Here is a 17,943-nt window from a genome sequence, read left to right as displayed (position 1 = left end):
ACTTGGGCTTAAGCTTGGGCTTGGGCTTTGGAAAACAGTTCTATTACAAATCTAATGTAATTGGCTTATTCGAATGAAACTAAGGTGCTTTAATTAATGATGTGATTAGATCGTGACACTGTTAGCATGCAACTTTTATCTAACTCTTATACTTTTAGCGGAGAAGGTTTGCTGTTTTTCTAACTAGCTAAAATTATTATATCAGCATTTTCAGTATAATCAGTAATTGGGTAAAAATAAAACTAGAACACAAAATATTTATACAAATAACATTGCAATAAGAAGGACTATAGACAGTTCGATTCTTTCATCAAATTCGACGAATAGAATTTTCAAGATTTATGTCATAAGTAGACTATCGTTTAAACTTAAACCTTATTTTGTAGCCTGTTGCCTTTTAATAAAGTTGGTGTAAAACGTCTGCTTGCCTTGATTTCGCATTGCCGCCAGACAAGGAAAAAGGGAAGTACAGAAAAAAGAAGTTCAACGTTTGGCAGTTTCGTATGCGCGTGTACTGAAGGATTGAAAGTTGTTCGATAGGCTGATCAGTTGTTAAGAGAATAGAAGACAAAATGAACCCTAAATTTGTTATCGTGTTTGCGATAATTGCGATTTTGAATGTTTCTCAAAGCTCTTATGGTTGTTCAGACATCTCTCCTTGTACTCCACTAACAGGTAGGTTTCCGGAATACATTATGCCTTTTATAACTAAAACAGCTTTCTAAAGTATTACTTGAAATTTGCAACATATTTTTAGGTTAACAGTATTTTTTTGAACTTGTTAATGTTCAAGTAAACGTTCCGCAAACAAATTAAATTCCGTTATCCCTAAACCTCTCTAAAGGTTTGCTGTATGAATTTAGTAAACCTAATCTCAGCAGTATGTTTTAGCCGCAAGCCTAAATCGTTAAAAAGTGTGTTAAACTCTTGCGCAGGTGGTGAGCAATTCAGGAAACCGCACGAGGCCCGTTCTTCAAACGGCCTTCTTAATACAAGCTTGCGTGTAGCTATAAACACATTCACCATTGACTGGCTAACCTCTTTGCGCCGTTTGTACAACGGAACCTTTCCCGGACCAACTTTGAAAGTTCGAGCCAACGACCAACTGCTATTGAAGCTGGTGAGGTAGCAATACACATATCTAATAGCAATCTTAAACAAATATGAATGAACAGTTTAAATCAGTGGTTCTCAACCACCGGTCCGCCAAATATATTACAATATTCAATCTCAATTGCAAAATGTAAAGGGTTGTCCATTAAACGACCTTCGCCAGTTCCGATAGTTGCAGCATTGTGACGTAACATAGAGTTAATGGTCTTTGGAATTTATCGTACGTCACAATGCTGCAAGTTTTGTCACCAACTGTTTAAAACTCGTTCAAGCCTTAAACTTATAGACCAGTTGTACGTGAAAAACATACAACCACGTATAACACGTATGATATCAAAAAGACAGCAGCAATTTGCTCATTAAATTCAAGCTTCCGTTATTTGCTTTTAGGTTGCCTACTTTTGTCGGAACTACATTTTGGGTTGATTTTAATTTTTGAAGGTTCAGCGGTCCGCAAAATTTGGTTTGAAATTTTACCTGTCCGTAAACTAAAAAGGTTGAGAACCACTGGTTTGAATTGTAAATATTATAGTTTTAAAGGGTTGTCAATACGAACAGGCATTTACCCAGCCTATCGGCGTTAAATTGACGTATTGATCTACCGCGCCAAAGGCGATGTTACGTAAGACAAGAAATCGTGCCAACAAGATTAACACGTTTTTGACTTATGCGGCCTTACGCTACTAAATGCTGGGGCATGACTTTTGTGCGGTCCCTATGGTATCAGTTGTTGTGCTATAATGCCTTGGCAAATAACACAATACTTTGAAGTATTGGTGGTCAAACTGTGTGCCGAGAAACACACCACTTTAGTACAAGACATTTTTAAGTGTACTAATATTATTTGTAGACATTTTACTTTTAGTAATGTAACAAATCTTATACTGTAGTTTTATCTTAAGATTAATGAGCTTGAGCAACCTGATTTCACCAATTCGCCACCCGGAACATTTCGCTTTCCGAACACAACCAACATCCACACTCATGGCCTTCACATAAGTAGCAAGGTAAATGCAACACTGGTGAATATGACATAAGACTGTACTTAACCATTGCAAAGCCAAGCATTTTGTTTGGTTGTTTTACCTAACTATGCCGTATGCTAAAACAAAACTGTGTTGTTATACTCTTTTAGTCATCTTAGAACCTCATAAATAGCCAACATTTTTAGCTGAAACTTGCAAAAACTAAATAGATTTTAGGTTGATTATAACGTCGTCTGGCAAAACTTTTGGAATAAATTTTGGAGTAGACAAACATATTTTATGTAGGGCCTGTATGGGTGTATATTTTTGGAACAACTTAACATTTACCTTAAGCGACTTTAAGTGGTGAACTGCGTTGATTCTTATACCCAAATTGAAATGTTGTATTACGGAATGGTCGTCGGCCTATCGACTGTCGAATGTAAAATCTGTGAGCGCAACGAAGTATCGCAGAGAATGCGAAACTCAAAAGGCGTATCAGCAAAAGTTTGTTCTCTCTTTGCTCGCGCACAGACACCGCAAGACAATACGCTTACCAGAGTTGAGCCGGGTTCTTCGTTTCAATATGATTTCCGCATCGACGCAAACCAAGCCCCTGGAACCTACTGGTATCATCCGCATCTTCATGGAAGCGTCTTTTTTCAGGTATTTTGTACACGAGTCCTATACTGATAATGTGACTATCAAGTTAATATAGAGACCCTCTTTGAACGCTACATAATAGTCTGATCCGACGGTACGTGTTTTTTTCGAAAACACCTGCAATTCACTTTGTTTCCATGGTGGCTACTAATAAACTTTGAAACACAATACACGTTTTTTTTATTAAATTCATTAAAAATACTAAAGCCATTATATTCGATAAATCAACATTTCGCTGTTTACAAACGTTTTTTCGGTATTTTTTCACCTGCAATTGTTTGATGATTTTTCTGTTTGCTCTCCTTAAAAATAAAATTTATAATGAAAACGAAGTTTGCAACCTGAGGTATGAATAACCAGGAAACAAATTGTTAGACATTACTTATATTACCTATAGGCAATGGCACGTCAGAATTAAAGCAATATCAGTGTTTATCATGCGCATAGTCAAATTTTTCTCAACTTTTTTGAGTTCGTGTCACCGTGACCACCAACACTTGTACCTACATGATTTAACGTACTTGGGTGTTTTATTTTATTCGTTACGTGTATAAAAAAGATAAACTCTAGTGGATATACAATCATTGAGACACTTATATACTCCGTTTGTAATAAACAACGACATTGACTATATCAAACGTTTTCACGTTTTTCTATCGTCTTTTTGGTTTAGAACTTGGGAGGTATGGCCGGAATGTTGATAGTGGAGGACCCTCCCTCCTCTATGCCCGCTGAGCTAGATGCTGCATCTTGCCCTAATCATTGTGAGAACGACATTCCCGTCGTGATGCAGCTTTTCCAGTACTCTAACCACGACGATGGCAGCTACTCCGTGGTACAGAAAGACAATCACGACGACCCGGCATTTCGGTTCGGATTTCAATTATATTGCAGTCTAATGATCAAATTTGTATAATAAGCAGTATTGTAAACAAGTTATTTTGAAATAACTTAAGTCCAAGTCAAGTCTTTAAAAAAAATAGCAAGTCCAGTCCCAGTCCAGTCATTATTACAGCAAGTCATCTCCAAGTTAAACCACTATTTAGAATAATAAAATGATAATCCATTAAAATAGGTAAACTCGTCCGGTTATAATCAATAATTCAAATAAAAATAACGAAAAAAACATGTAGCAATCTAAACGTATGTGCAAAACTTTCGATAAATAGATTTACTTTGTAATAAAATTGTAATTGAAACCTTTTAATTTCAACCCAGCTCATTGACTTAATGACTTAAGTCCAAGTCAAGTTATTTGTCTAAAAGACTTAAGTCCAGTCATCTTACCAAAATGACTTAAGCCAAGTCAAGTCAAGTCATTTGAAATCAAATCATTGACTTAAGTCATTACAACACTGGTAATAAGCAAAAACATAGCCATGGTCCTTGTTTGGTCAATTAGATATATTCACTTACCCTATATGAAATCCATGTAGGCTACGCTTACAAAACTTCTAATAAAATGTCTGTGTAACACTCAAGTAATTGGACAGCATTTTAAACAAAGGTCATTTTTTCATTGTAGATTAACGCAAACGATAGCCAACTCCAGTACAACTCTCGAAGAATGGCTTGAGGAGCCTTCCAACAATATACAATATATGCTCGTTAATGGGCAGTTACAACCTAATATCACGTTGAGACCGGGTTCGATCAATAGATTCAGGTGAAGATGTGTTTGTTTTATTTATTTTTTCTCATCACCGTGATAAACTCCTGATGGATTGATAGAAATCTTTGTAACAACGCCGTAAAAAATATTTTTCACAGTTTTAAGTACAGGTCATGGTATGCTTACACAAAGTCGATTACACAAGTCGCATTGAAGTAAGAGAATTTAATTCGACATTATAACCTGTACATTAAGCATCCTATGTAGTGTATTCGTGTATAAAGACGTCCACAACCGCGGTATGAAAGGAAGAACATCGGGTATAACAACTCGAGTCTGGAAAGCTGTTATGAAACAGTAAAGCTATCAGCCAATTTCCTCCCTTTTTGCTTGTCATGAGATCTTATCAAACATATACACTACGGTTATTATTTGTATCAGGTATAGTATCGCTGTATAACGATCAAACCATAGACTGTGTTAACCACTGCCACAAAAATAACAAAACGTGGCGTTACGTGCTACATACAGCATAGCATTAAAAACAACGAGATTTGGTTAAAAATATATACTTTTACGCATGTTTGACCCAATTTGTTAGCCTCTTTCCATGACGCCAAATTTATATGTTTCTTAACACTTTATATATAGTTAGTGTTTGATGCCAACTAAAAAGTTTGACTTCTTTTTACCTATAAACTGGATACCACGCAGTCGAAAACGTCGCAACCTATAAGCGAAACAGAAAAAAGCATACAACGAAAAAATCTGACAGAGTTTGAACTTGCAGGCTGCTGAATGCCGGTGGCCTGTTCGCGGTGGCGTTGCGAATAAGCAACACTAACAGCTCGGGAGGTTCTTGCGCGGTTAAAGAAATCGCCTTCGACGGTCGCTACTTGAACGAAGCCCGTGACCAGAGACTGGGAAGAACTTTCCTCGTGGCAGCGGCGCGTGCTGATTGGCTAGTAATTTGCAACGAGCCTGGCGTTTATCAGGTACATTTGTTATTAATCGGGCGATTATTTTTTTACCTAGTCCTAAACCTTTTGACTTATTAGGAGTTCGTATAGATTTATACAACGCGTCGCTGTTAAGGGAATGTATTAGTGTGTTGTTGCACGTCATCGGTCACTTGTTTGTGAGACCTTTTTTGGCTGTTTCGACGACCAGAGGAACGCAAATCAGTTGTTATTATCGAGGATATGCAAAAATATTAAAAATGCTTAGTCTATATTTTTTACGTATCATAAAGACAAACAGGCATTCATAAACCCCTTTCGTTAAGAAAAAACAAGGCCCTGGGTACTTCAGAAAATTGTTGAGTAGCCTAAACAGTTTACTTGAAATAGAGGGTGAAATTTTTATAAAAATTTTATACCCAACAACAATTTCAAAACGCTCACTACAGTTTTTTGGACATCAAAACAATTATATCGGTTCCCCTTTTAATCAATATTTATAGTAATTCGGTCTCGATTGTCAGTTCTTACATCGATACGACGTTATATAAAAATGGGTTGCCCGGGGATATACTGCGAATTAGCTTTTAACCTAGCAAATATATACGTGGTCACTAAAGACCATCGTCTAAACAGTTTTGAGATGATCTTCACAAATTTTAACCTAGCGAAAATTTTAACCTATGGTTTTTTTCACCAAGCCAAAAAATAATCGCTCGAAACTATTACTTTGTGTTTGATTGATGGTACTGCTCGGCAGGTGTTAAATTCATTCGTCAATTTTTAACGCTGATTTAGTGCTGAAGACAGGGGTGCACGCAGAAATTTTTCCAGGGGGGGCAACCAGGGGCGTAACCAGAAAATCAAAAAAGGGGTCCTGAATTTTCAACTTAGGGAATTCCCCCATTTTTGGTCTGAAGTTAATGAATAATGACGTCATAAAATAGTGACAGTATGACGTCATAGAATGGTAATTGCAAGACGTGATAAAAAAACTAATCAGAAACAGACAAATACGTCCATCAAAAGCGACCACGTGCGTCGTCGACAATCCTGTCAGGCGCCAGCTGCGAAATCACAGTGTGCAATCGTTAACTTCAGGCAAAAAAAAAACAAAGACCGTGAAATATGTGTGATTAATTGTGGTAGAATCACAAGCACGTCTTTCACCACCTGCAATACTAAACGAAGATCGTTTTTTTCGTGTGTTATTATGCCACGATTAGCGCAACATCTGCGCCGAGCTATGTGCCAAGTCACCTAAATTACAAGCTGCGGTTGAGGGGAAATAAGTTGTGTCCTCTATGTACACTTAGTACGTGGTCTTGGAATATGCTTAAAGAGCATAGTTTTGCGTTAACTATCATTACATAAAAATAAAGACTTTGAAACGCGCACGTCCCATTATACCTCCTTTTAAGAATCTGCTTTAGTTAAACAAATGTCGATGTTACACCAACATCGGATATTAGCACAGAGACCGAACAGCGAGGAACATACTGCGTATAACTCGACGTTTTTCAGCGAGAAAAAAAGAAAGAAGGTTTGACTTAGCGTTGTCAATTGTCGAATACACACTTGCTAATCAGTCAAACTGAACATATAACGAAAGAAAAAAACTTCCAGCGTTTACGGCCGACCAAACAAAAGACGAAAAACGGCGTTTTGCACTCGATTTTGGTTTCGCATTAGATTAAGACGCGTGACCCAATTACAAAAAGCACGCCGCTTCGAACAGTTTGTTAAACCATGATAAACAGAACAAAAAACGATAATATCACTCACAAAATGGGGGTAAGAATTCCCGCCCCCTGGATACGCTACTGGGGGGCAATGGATAATGTATAATATTTTTAACCTTCATAAGTAATACATATTACACTTATAAATAATACTAATAATCGCATTTTGAAATTCCAGGGGGGTCAAGTGCCCCCCCTTGCCACCCCGTGCGGGCGCCCATGGCTGAAGAGATACTTTGCCATTTTACTTGCCGATGTAGCCAAACTGCAATATGCTTACCTCTGCACAATTGCTTTTAAATGATTGCCCATCGAAAACAATTGATCGATGACGACAAGGAAATACTAAGGCACGTGAGCTTTTCACGTTGTTGTCGCTGGCACTGCCAAATAAGAACTTGTCCTGCTAGGTCGCACGTAACTTTCACTTCCTTTTGTTACAAAGTCCAGATGTAAAAGATCTTTTAAAGGTCACCCTGACGTATGGACGTCTACGATGGAGTTCGCCAATAGGGCAATAAATTTCGATTGGTATGTGTAGTGCCATCCCGGGCATTTCCAATGCTGTATCGATAAGCATATTTGAGCCCCAAGCACACGAAGTCACTTCTGGAATATAGCCTACATGTTTGAGCCCTATGCACGTCACTTTCGATAAGTGTCTCAAGAAAACAAAATAGCGTGACTGTTTGGTATTTTGCGGTTCCAACAGATACCTCTTTTATCACAAAAGCATTGATAAGTATTACATTGCCACAATGTACACGCCTTTATTTTCTAATTTATTTTACTCCTAAAACATATAAATATTTAGTCTTGCATTTAAACGGTTTAGAGTCTTTATTTCACTTTGCACAAGACATTTTAATGTCACCATGTTAAATAGTTTGACCCACTTTTTTATAAAATATATACATTCAACAAAATAACCTGGCATAACATATTTAGGTACCAACGTCACCATGTTGAATAGTTTGACTGCAAATTAAATGACAACACTTTTATATGAATAAATACATACATTCAACAAAATAACCTGGTATTTGAACAGCTGGAATCCGTCTTCTATCCAGTGGACAAGGAATCGCTTGGCGAGCATCCATCGTTTAACGGCACCCTTATGACCGTCACAGTTGCGGGCATACCCCCAAACCCGACCCACAGCTTCCCCACCACTTTGCCCCCTCGCCCCAGCTACGAATCGGACTTGCGCAGCGTAAGCGACGACGAAATCTGCGGCAAGTTTGCTGTTGAAGTGACGCCCACTGACACACTGAACCGGGAAGACTTTAGCCCCAGTAAAATCAGGTATTATAGTTGGGTGAAAATAAGTTCTTGTTTCCAGTGTTGTAACAAGTAATTTTGTAATGAATTAAGTAACTTCAGTCCAAATCTAGTATTTTTGAATAAAAAGAAAGTCAAGTCCCAGTTAAGTCATAATTAGAGCAAGTCAACGGTCATTTATCATTAAAAATAAAATGTTAAACTATTAGATTTTTTAAACCCGTACGAATATGAGCAATTACTCAACTAAAAATAAGAAAAACGCAACCAAAAATTGCGTTTTTCAAGCAAATTGTTTTATGTGCAAAAATTTGGATAAATTGCCCAATTTTATACATAATTGCTAAATGGAAGCATTATGTTTCAATACTTAAAGAGAACACTTAATTTTATCGAAAGACTTTTGTCCAAAAGACTTAAGTCAAGTGTTGTCCGAAAGACTTATGTCAAGTCATCTAAAAACCGTAACTTAAGTGCACTTATTTCAAGTTATTGAATTAAGTCAATACATAACTGCTCGTTAAATATAGTACGAATTATGTTCAAATTTGGAAGTTTGAGTTGTTTTATTGTTGAACATGATTGTCGCTAATTGGCGTAAGAAACCATTTTCGAATGACTCGCCCAGTGCTTGGGTTGAAATTATTTGACTTTAACCGTTTCGCGTTTTTCCCAATGGAGTTTTTATTTTTTTTGTTAGATATTAACACTTTACTTTTGGGTGTTGAGTTAAAAACCTACTATATCCTGGAATATTCAGTATTTATTAGGCACATACTTATTTTAATAGAATAAATCGTAAAATGATACCTATTAATAACCATGTAAAACTACGGACGACTTCTTAATAAGTTTGTCTTTTGAATTACTTGCGTTAAATTTTAAGAACCTTTTGAACTTGTTATTTTTCTATCGAGCAATTTTAACAGTATGCTGTTTTTTTGTTTCATAAATATACAACGTTAGATACAAGGCAGAAGTGGACACAGTGCAAGAATGGTACTTTACCAACACGGAATACATCACATCCCATCCCATTCACAAGCACGTAAACGCTTTTCAGGTAAACCTCACTTTGCTGTAAAACGCAATATAGTGGGGTACACGGCCTTTTACAAAACCACCCCTAACCGTTGACTTTTCGAAGCTATAGAACAGGGACGGCGAACCACTGTCTCACGGGTCACGAAGTGACCCACCACAGATTTTTACTGACCACTTGTCTCTCTAGAAATACTGAAATATTATCAATCATTTTCTTGAAAGGATAAATGTCAATAAGTCCTTCGTTAGATAGCACTATACTGTTTAAACCCAGGCTGGGAAATCTGTGGTTCGTGCAAAAGTGCTTTAGGGTGACGAGTAGGCCTACATTAACTGCACTTTAACAAATGCGCGCAGAAAAGCAAACAACTGAAAGCATTTTGTTTGTCGCTGTAAAACTTAAAGGGTGGCGAAGCTTTTAATTAAATTATTTGTTCGCAGACTAAAAGTTCTAAAACCCGGTTTAACCAATAAACCATGCTGAAAAGCTTTCTGCTGAACTCCTGTATTCCCATAAAAATGCTGCAGCTATTGAACTAATAAGTTTCTTATTATTCGTGGGAATCCGAATTTGGAAATCATCCAAATACCTTAAATTACCAACCCAAACAATAACACTTAAAACGACGCAGCAACAAAGTTTAGCATAAATTTAACAAATAATTAAATATATAACCCACTTTGGCGTTTTGTAAGGATTAAGGTCGTGTTTGTGACCCGCGCGATGAAAAGGTTCGCCATCCCTGGTATAGAACATGAAATAAGTTTGAAAATGATCTATTAAACTACAAAGCGTATTATGTGACCAGTTCATGATAATAAGTTTTTAAGCGCGAATAAAAACTTACAGTTCGAAGATACGAGTTAGCTATTGGCATATATTGCAACAAATCCTGAAGGTATTAGGCTAAAATGTAACGGCGGCGACAAAATAGACTGCAAAGTCTTTAAATGTTATTTTGTTGTTTAGAAAAGAAGAGTACAGGAATACATAATAAATCAATTGTGCGAAAATTCTGGCGTACGCTTAGCTCATTAGATGTTAGTCGGTAAACTATTCTTTTCTTGGAACTAATCGGTTTTGTGACTTTCAATACCAATCACAGTTAGAGCTGGGATGAATGCATTAAGCTTAACATGAAAGTCGATTATCAATATCCTTATCTTGTTCAGAAAGCTTTGGCATGACAAGCCATGAACGTCGTCGCTAATTAAACTATGTTGCGCATTGGAATGTTTATCTTATCAAAAACAGTATAACTTTCTGGAAACTAATCTTTAAAGTCCATCTCTAGTATAGAATATATTCGAAAAATGTGAACCTATAACTAAAGTTTATTAGGGTTCATATTGTTTCTTTATGTTGAAAGTATGGTTGTTTATCGTTCCTAAACGGTCTTTTAGATTGACCAATTACTTACAGGTGATTAGTTACAACAAATACACCGGGCCAGTCGGCGTGGACAACGGTGGCGACTTTTGGAAGCTCTTTTCCCAAAGCAAAGAAACGTGTCGCTGGCAGCACTCCAACTATAATGGTGCGTTTTACCAATTTACAAATGGTTTTAAAATGTGGCATTGTAGAAACTTGAAGTCTACACGGTTTGGCTTAGGATGCGCGAAAACCTTGTTGGATTAATCATGCATTTAAACAAGGTGAAAAGCGCATTTGCTATTTAGCTACGAGCGCGTCCGCGATTAGCATTGCTACGTAAAAAATTGGCCAGGAACATAAAACGTTTTTGCGAAAGCCAACATTTTTATAAGGTATATTTAAAGAATATTTGTGTGCATTGACGTTACCCTGTTTGAGCTTCACGATAGCACTTACAGTTGTTTATGCTTGAGGTTTAAAATATTTTAAGGAAATTATTGGCCATGGAAGCAACCTATATTCTCATATAAATATGTAGATTATTCTTTCGTTTTTCAGGAAAATCCATGTGTTAGGTGTGCTTAAGATATGCCGTTTTGTTTTTTGAAGCTAAAGAAGTCCTTACATACTTTTACTATTCATTCAACTCAAAAAATCAACGTAAAAAACATCACGACTTACCAAATTATGCCCAAAAGTGGAATGTTTACTTAACGCTTCACGCTTCGGTGCCCATTGTTAAGTACCAAAAATACCCCGCGCCGTTATATTTCACATATGCGTATAGTGACAAGCACCCTTCGTATTGTGCAGCGAGCGTGGCGATCGACTTTCCAAACGATGCGCTGGAACAACTTGGCCACGAAGTGCGACAGCAGACAGGCGGGCCCGGCTCTATCGGATACGTCGAAATCGGTGTTTGGAGGGACACCTTGCTTGTGCCTGCTCTCAGCAACGTAACAGTGAGTTGGCTGCTTAATAACTGGTAAAAGGATGTTGATTCCGGTTCAAATAGATTTAGCTTGATCTTTATAGCTCTAAATCGACCTTTTTTGCCTAATTCAATTTAGTGAATTTAGTCAATTCTTAGCAAACATTTTAAAATAACACGTATCATAAAAGGTTGAAAACCACTGCTCTAAATTAGAGAAGTAATTGTGATCGTATTAATGATAGAGGTACTAAATTAATGATAGAGGTAACTAAATTGCCTATTGGCAAATTTTGTAAGTTTTAATTTTATGATTTTTACTCATTTGACCATTTGATAGAATGCGAAATTTCAGACTAATCTATAGTGATTATATCTTGGTCTAAACATTTATAAGAAAAATTTTCTGCTATTACCCTTGAATTGTTTTTTTTATCATTGTTCATATGCTTTTTGCGATGGTAGCATTGTTCAGTGACTAACAACGTTTCGCTATAGTGTTTGCTCGCTATTGCATACTATTTAAACCTATTTGCTCCGTACTGACCGCTATTAAAGTTGAATAACATCTGATCGCGTGAAAACGTTGTGGCGGTTGGCAGTGCACTCACATACTGAATCGCAGATCACTACATTTTAAAGAAAGGGTTTAGTTTTGAAATATTTAGATTTTATTCACATATGCATTCAAATATCAAAGAATAGTTGATTTCTTGCAATTGTTGATTCAGCGAGGCATAAAGATTGTAAAATGGCGGTTTCAGACACAGCACTTAATAAGCTTAAGCTTTTATCTCACACGTCGCATAAACGTTAGCAATATATATTTTAATCTGTTTTGCGGAAAATCACAACAATCCCTGTAAAATGAAATTGCTTGCGTACCCGCGAAATTTCTCTCACGTTGAACTCTAAAGGCCCGTTTACACTACAGCTGCACTGAGCTGAGCTGGGCGTAATTTGCATTTAAATTATATTGTGGCGAGCGTTTCACGCTTTGCTAAACTCAAGCCCCATGCAGCAGCTGCAGCTAGCTTAAAGTTACGCTTTGCTAAACTCAAGCCCAGTGCAGCTGAAAAAAAATACGCTTTGGAGCGATTTTTACGCCCAGCTCACTGCAGCTGTAATGAAAACAATTTCACGCCCAGTGCAGCTCAGCTCAGCTCAGCTCAGCGCAGCTGTAGTGTAAACGGGCCTTAATCGTGCATAAACTTTTGTACCAAGAAACCCACCAATAAAGTTGAAATATAATAAACATAAAGTTTGTTTTGGTACTCTTGAGCATTAGAATGGTCATCGCGCTGTAATGCTGCGATGCAGTTGGATACCACTGTTCAACAAGGGCTGCGAATTATGGAAAAAAATAACAAGAAGTCCAAATTCGGCCAAATGTGCGATTTGGTTGAGAATCGAATCCAAATCCTACCCAACATCCTGTAGGTCACTTATTTACGCAACTAACATAAGGTGGATATTCAGCAATCCACTCGCAGAGGTCTCACAAAATTCATCTACTCACAATCAATGTTTGAATATTAATCCATCATATGCTATTCCACCTTTACAATTTACTGTTGGCAGGCTTACCAGTTTCGAAATTTTGTACTGTGTGACGGTATGTCAGTCCTGGGACTCGGGTAGTTTTACGTACTCCTTCTTGAGTTAAGAGTCCCGAGTCCGACTGCAACTAAATAAACCGACTCCATCGAGTCCAAAGTCCGAATTCGACCACGACTCCGCACTCCTATATAGTCTAATGATGCTCTTTTAGAAACACATTCATTTTTAATTATGAGCATCTGTTTTAAAATTTAAATATCTCTACTTTCTTTAGTTGGACACTTGTAGCAAAGTAAACGTATTGTTGATATAACTTCTCAGATAAGATTCAAAACGAACGCGTACACTGGCAATGTAGTCACGCACTGCCACCTTCTGGGCGACGCGGATCAAGGAATGGCGTTATTTACTGAAATTGTTGAAAAAGGTAATGGACAAGAATTTTTCATTTTCATACGACTGTATTACTCTTTATTTAAATACATCTAACTATAAAGATGTTTGTTATCATTTCTGCCAGAAATACACAGTACCTACACACATATGTGTTAGTGTGCTCTATAGTCCTTCTAAAGCTGCTATGTGACCAAGGATTACGGCTTAAGTATCAATAGTATATCGAAAGTCTTTGCAGACTATAACAGAATCTGGCGATCAATGATGCAATCTGGCGATCGACGATGCCCACGATAATAGTAATTTTTTACTACCCTGGTTTGATTCTTACATTATTTTTTGAATATTTCCTCCCGGCGAAACTATTTTTGTTTTACTTAAACAGCAATACGCCCATTTCAGATATCTAGTTTATGAGTTCTGGTTGTTAATGTTTTTGTCGCCCAGGTTCAAATCTGACTGCCCAGTCTGCTTCAGGGGGTGCTCTCCCATGGTCTTGCATGGAAAATAGGGAAATGGCCAAATGCGATGCTTCCAGTGTCAACACGAGGTGAATAAGGATAAAGAAGTTCCGAAAATTCATTGTTATTGTGCCAGAAAAATATCGTTTGTATTCCGAACATATAGTTTCATTGACATGAGTGAATAAAATCAAGTCGTTTTTGTCACATGCTTTCAGCATTATGTTTAACTGGACCGTCATACATTTTAATATATAACTTTTCATTGTTAAACTAGTCTGCTATAGAAGTAAACATATAGGAACCATAGTTATAGAAGTAAATCTATAGGAACCATAGTTTAGTTTATTTTTTGGCATAATGTAACCGTCATACATTTTAATATATAACTTTTCATTGTTAAACTAGTCTACTATAGAGGTAAACATATAGGAACCATAGTTATAGAAGTAAACCTATAGGAACCATAGTTTACTTTATTTTTTGGCATAATGACATACTAAATACCACACGATAAAGAAAAAATAAGTTTCAGAAATTTTGAATGCGCTTGAACTGTTTTATTGCATCAAGTTACTCGGAAAATATAAGGCAATGTTAACAGCTCACACCTATTTTTATCAGACTTAAGACTAATATCGTTTCTTTATTTCAGTTACTACATCTTCACAGCCATTACTTTTTCCATTCTTCTAAATTCATTCTGAACAAAATATCTTGTACTTTTGTTTTGACATTTCACTTCACGGAATAAAGCTGCTTTCTAGGCATTGTTCAACAGCAAATAAAACATCCCAAAATATTTTATATCTAGCATGCTCTAATCTAATATTCGGCGGTGTGATAAACCAACTTATACTAACAGTCTAACATCTTAATTAATTTAATATGTCAACAAAGTCGTTTTTGTTATTTTAACGCGAAATTCATCCGTCTGATTTTGAGTTGTTAAATCCTTGGATGTTTTTATTATTACTGTCAACAAACCTACGATTTTTTCCTTTCGTAAATGTCCTGTGCCTTTCTCCTATTAGATATGGAAAGTATCAAACCAAAATCAATTCTGTTTTTCATCTATTGGTCATCCTAGAAGACCTAGAGTTATTTGACAATGCTTCTGAGCGAATAGATTTTTAAAACGAGGTTTACCTTCTGCGAGCGCATACTCAGAGTCGATTTTAATTTAATGCCACAAAATTACGTTTTGACGCTACGTTATTAAAAGTAATTGAAATCTGATGTTATCGAACGAAACGAAAGTTGATTGTAAAACTTTTTTTTTTGGTTTGAATTGGCTAAACTTTTAATGTTAGAAAGATACGTGAACGGACACATACAAACTATTTATATTAAGAATCTTAAGCGTTGTGCAGTTCGTTGTTTTGTGCAACATTTAGAGACTATTTCAGTTGTGCTTTTAGCCAGTTTTACCGTTGTTACCCGTCATTGATCGTCAATAAACATTGTGCCATTCCAATGAAGTGTTTGCACAAATTATGCGTGCCTGTAAAATCCGAACGGCCTCAGCTACGGTATTCATTGCGCCAATGTTTGCCTTGAGCAAACCAATATGATTGCACGAAGCGGGTTTTTTGTGTGGGTGTTGTATAATGCCATTGTGTCATGAGAATAAAAGCAAAAGCTGTAAACAGTTTTTGTACCAGGTTTGGAATAAACAATACCGTTTGTGGATAGCTCTCTCGCTTCACCCCAGAAAGGAATATTGCTAATCAGGAACCGAATAGGGTATATTCAGCGTAACGACGTTGCTATGAATGAAGTTTTGCAATAACTTAGAACAACTCAAAGCGAGCTCACACAATATGATTTAGATCAAAGATTAGAAAACTTCTAATTGATAGACCGTAAGCCATTTCCTCAACAAACTTTTAATGTATTTTGCGTGTTAAAAATGCAAAAAGTGAAAAAAAAATTAAAGCGTTTAGTTGCTGATTGTCTTGTTCAGGTGAGGCTAAATGCGAGTTCCAAATTAATCAAAAAATGTTTTACAAGAGGCGCAGAGATTTTTGTTAGAATGTCAACACGATCACTTACGGGGCTTAACACAAAAATGTACACAAGGCGTAATTTTTAACCACATCTTTCGTTTTAATCCTCAAATAGTCTAATAGTGGACTTTATTTGTTAGGGCCAAATATGTTTTGTAACTTCTGAGTTTTGAGTTAAATTGGTTTGCGAAATGTATTAGGTTATTAGTAAACCATCAGCGTATTAGCAACAGGGGTCAAGTTTATCAATTTTCTTACCTAAGGATGAAGTATTTTCTTACCGGAACGCATACAATTATCAGAGATGACGTCACAACATTACGCAAAAAATGTTTAACGGCGTACCAGCAAAACATCTATTACTGGGAACGCCGTTTAGGACCGTTCCTGGTTACTTTCGTCACTGATTCAAGAAATGCTAGTCTATAGGGTCTACAGGCAGCTTTCGGCAACCAACGTAATAAGAAAAAATATATATAAGGTTTATATAAGCCTTTACATAAGGTTTCTATGACGTAACTATAAGTTGTGTCATTCGTATTTTTAGAACTTGATGGGGCAAATCAAGGTAAATCTACTCAAAGAATCGTAAACAATTTCCATAACTTAAACGTTGTAATCAATTTTCATTAATAAGTATTTGTCGTTTTTTGAAGACCGCTCCTTTATAAAATTTCAGTTTTGAACAGGTCCGCATGGCAAAAAAAGTTTGTCGGCCCCTGTTTTACGGGGCTTTACATTTTATGATGGTAACGAATTTAAGGGAATACATTTTAAAGGGTCCGTAGTTTTTTTTTCTGCTTGTTATGTATTTAGTCACTCATCTGCTTAAAAGATACATTTAATCGATACACTATACGGTACTCAAACTTATCATTATTTTACGCTTTGGTATAATAGAAGTAAGTTAGCTGATGTTTTACTTTGGAGAGTGTTAGCCGTAAATAAACAGCAAATCTTTTGAGTCAGAAATTAATTACTTCGGCTGCCAACATCTACAAAAGCGATGTTTCGACACGCGCAAATCGGATCAGCTATGATTTTGTTAGCGTTGGTTTCTGTTTTTGGGGATAACTGCACAACTACTAAGCCTTGTACCCTAAAAGGTAAGTACATATACTTTATTCTAAACGTTTGACATTTAGGCCTGCTTATTTTTGTTGTTGTTGCCCCTTACAGAGACTTTTGACGGTGTTTTACCCTTGCTTAATACTATACTTAATATATAGTAGTAAATGAAAGCCATCTAGATAACTAAACGCTTAACAACTCTTAGCGAAAACAATCAACGCACAAAGCTTTTACAGTCGAAAGGGAAACCGGCCCGGGAAGTTTTTTTAGATGGATGTAGTGTTAGTTGTTTTGTTCTATTTATTATAATGATTCTTGGACATTCGAAGGCAGTTTAGCGCCATCATCGTTAACTTGTAAAGTTACACACAAGACAAGTGAAATGCAATCCCAATTGATAAAAACAATAATAACGAAAGCTGTTTTATATCCCGTTAATAGTGATCTATATTTCGAAACAAAAATCGTTCAATGATGAAATGCCTATCGTCATAGACAAACAATTACGCGTTCAAGCTCTTTAAACGTTTAAACCAGGGAGTTGTTATATAGTAAACCTAAGACTTTGGGTCAATAAACCTGTGGAATTTAACTATAATTGTTGAATTGTACCTGGTATTGTATCTTTGGTGGCGTATTAAAAAGCAAGGAGCTTAATATTAAAATATCTAACAATTATAGAAAGCAACGTATAATTAGATAAATATTGATTTTTTCATAAAATTTTGAACACGACATAACTTGACTCTGTAAATACA

At 36.4% G+C, this 17,943-nt stretch overlaps 1 protein-coding gene across 1 annotated transcript; it reads left to right on the top strand.

The window, feature by feature from the left end:
- The first annotated feature begins 509 nt into the window (after positions 1-509).
- On the top strand, positions 510-15,576 carry LOC146164641 (uncharacterized). The gene is made up of 14 exons (XM_083381053.1): positions 510-675; positions 936-1,120; positions 2,016-2,120; positions 2,613-2,744; positions 3,415-3,611; positions 4,267-4,407; positions 5,144-5,348; positions 8,106-8,362; positions 9,305-9,401; positions 10,806-10,920; positions 11,571-11,719; positions 13,570-13,675; positions 14,092-14,194; positions 14,761-15,576. The coding sequence occupies exons 1-14, from the start codon at positions 573-575 to the stop codon at positions 14,810-14,812; spliced, it is 1,947 nt and encodes a 648-aa protein (XP_083237179.1). The 5' UTR covers positions 510-572; the 3' UTR covers positions 14,813-15,576.
- The last annotated feature ends 2,367 nt before the right edge of the window (positions 15,577-17,943 follow it).

Source organism: Ascidiella aspersa, chromosome 2 (assembly GCF_963924565.1).
Source record: "Ascidiella aspersa chromosome 2, kaAscAspe10.2, whole genome shotgun sequence".
NCBI classification, from domain to species: domain Eukaryota; kingdom Metazoa; phylum Chordata; class Ascidiacea; order Phlebobranchia; family Ascidiidae; genus Ascidiella; species Ascidiella aspersa.
The sequence above is the reverse complement of the archived record's forward strand: the minus strand, read 5'-3'. Positions and strand labels throughout refer to the sequence as shown.

Bases quoted from the DNA above. Each gene is read 5' to 3' on its own strand.
- LOC146164641 (XM_083381053.1), top strand. From the start codon at position 573: ATGAACCCTAAATTTGTTATCGTGTTTGCGATAATTGCGATTTTGAAT. The intron at 1,121-2,015 runs GTGAGGTAGCAA...TTTTATCTTAAG, and splicing joins ACCAACTGCTATTGAAGCTG to ATTAATGAGCTTGAGCAACC. The intron at 2,745-3,414 runs GTATTTTGTACA...TTTTTGGTTTAG, and splicing joins ATGGAAGCGTCTTTTTTCAG to AACTTGGGAGGTATGGCCGG.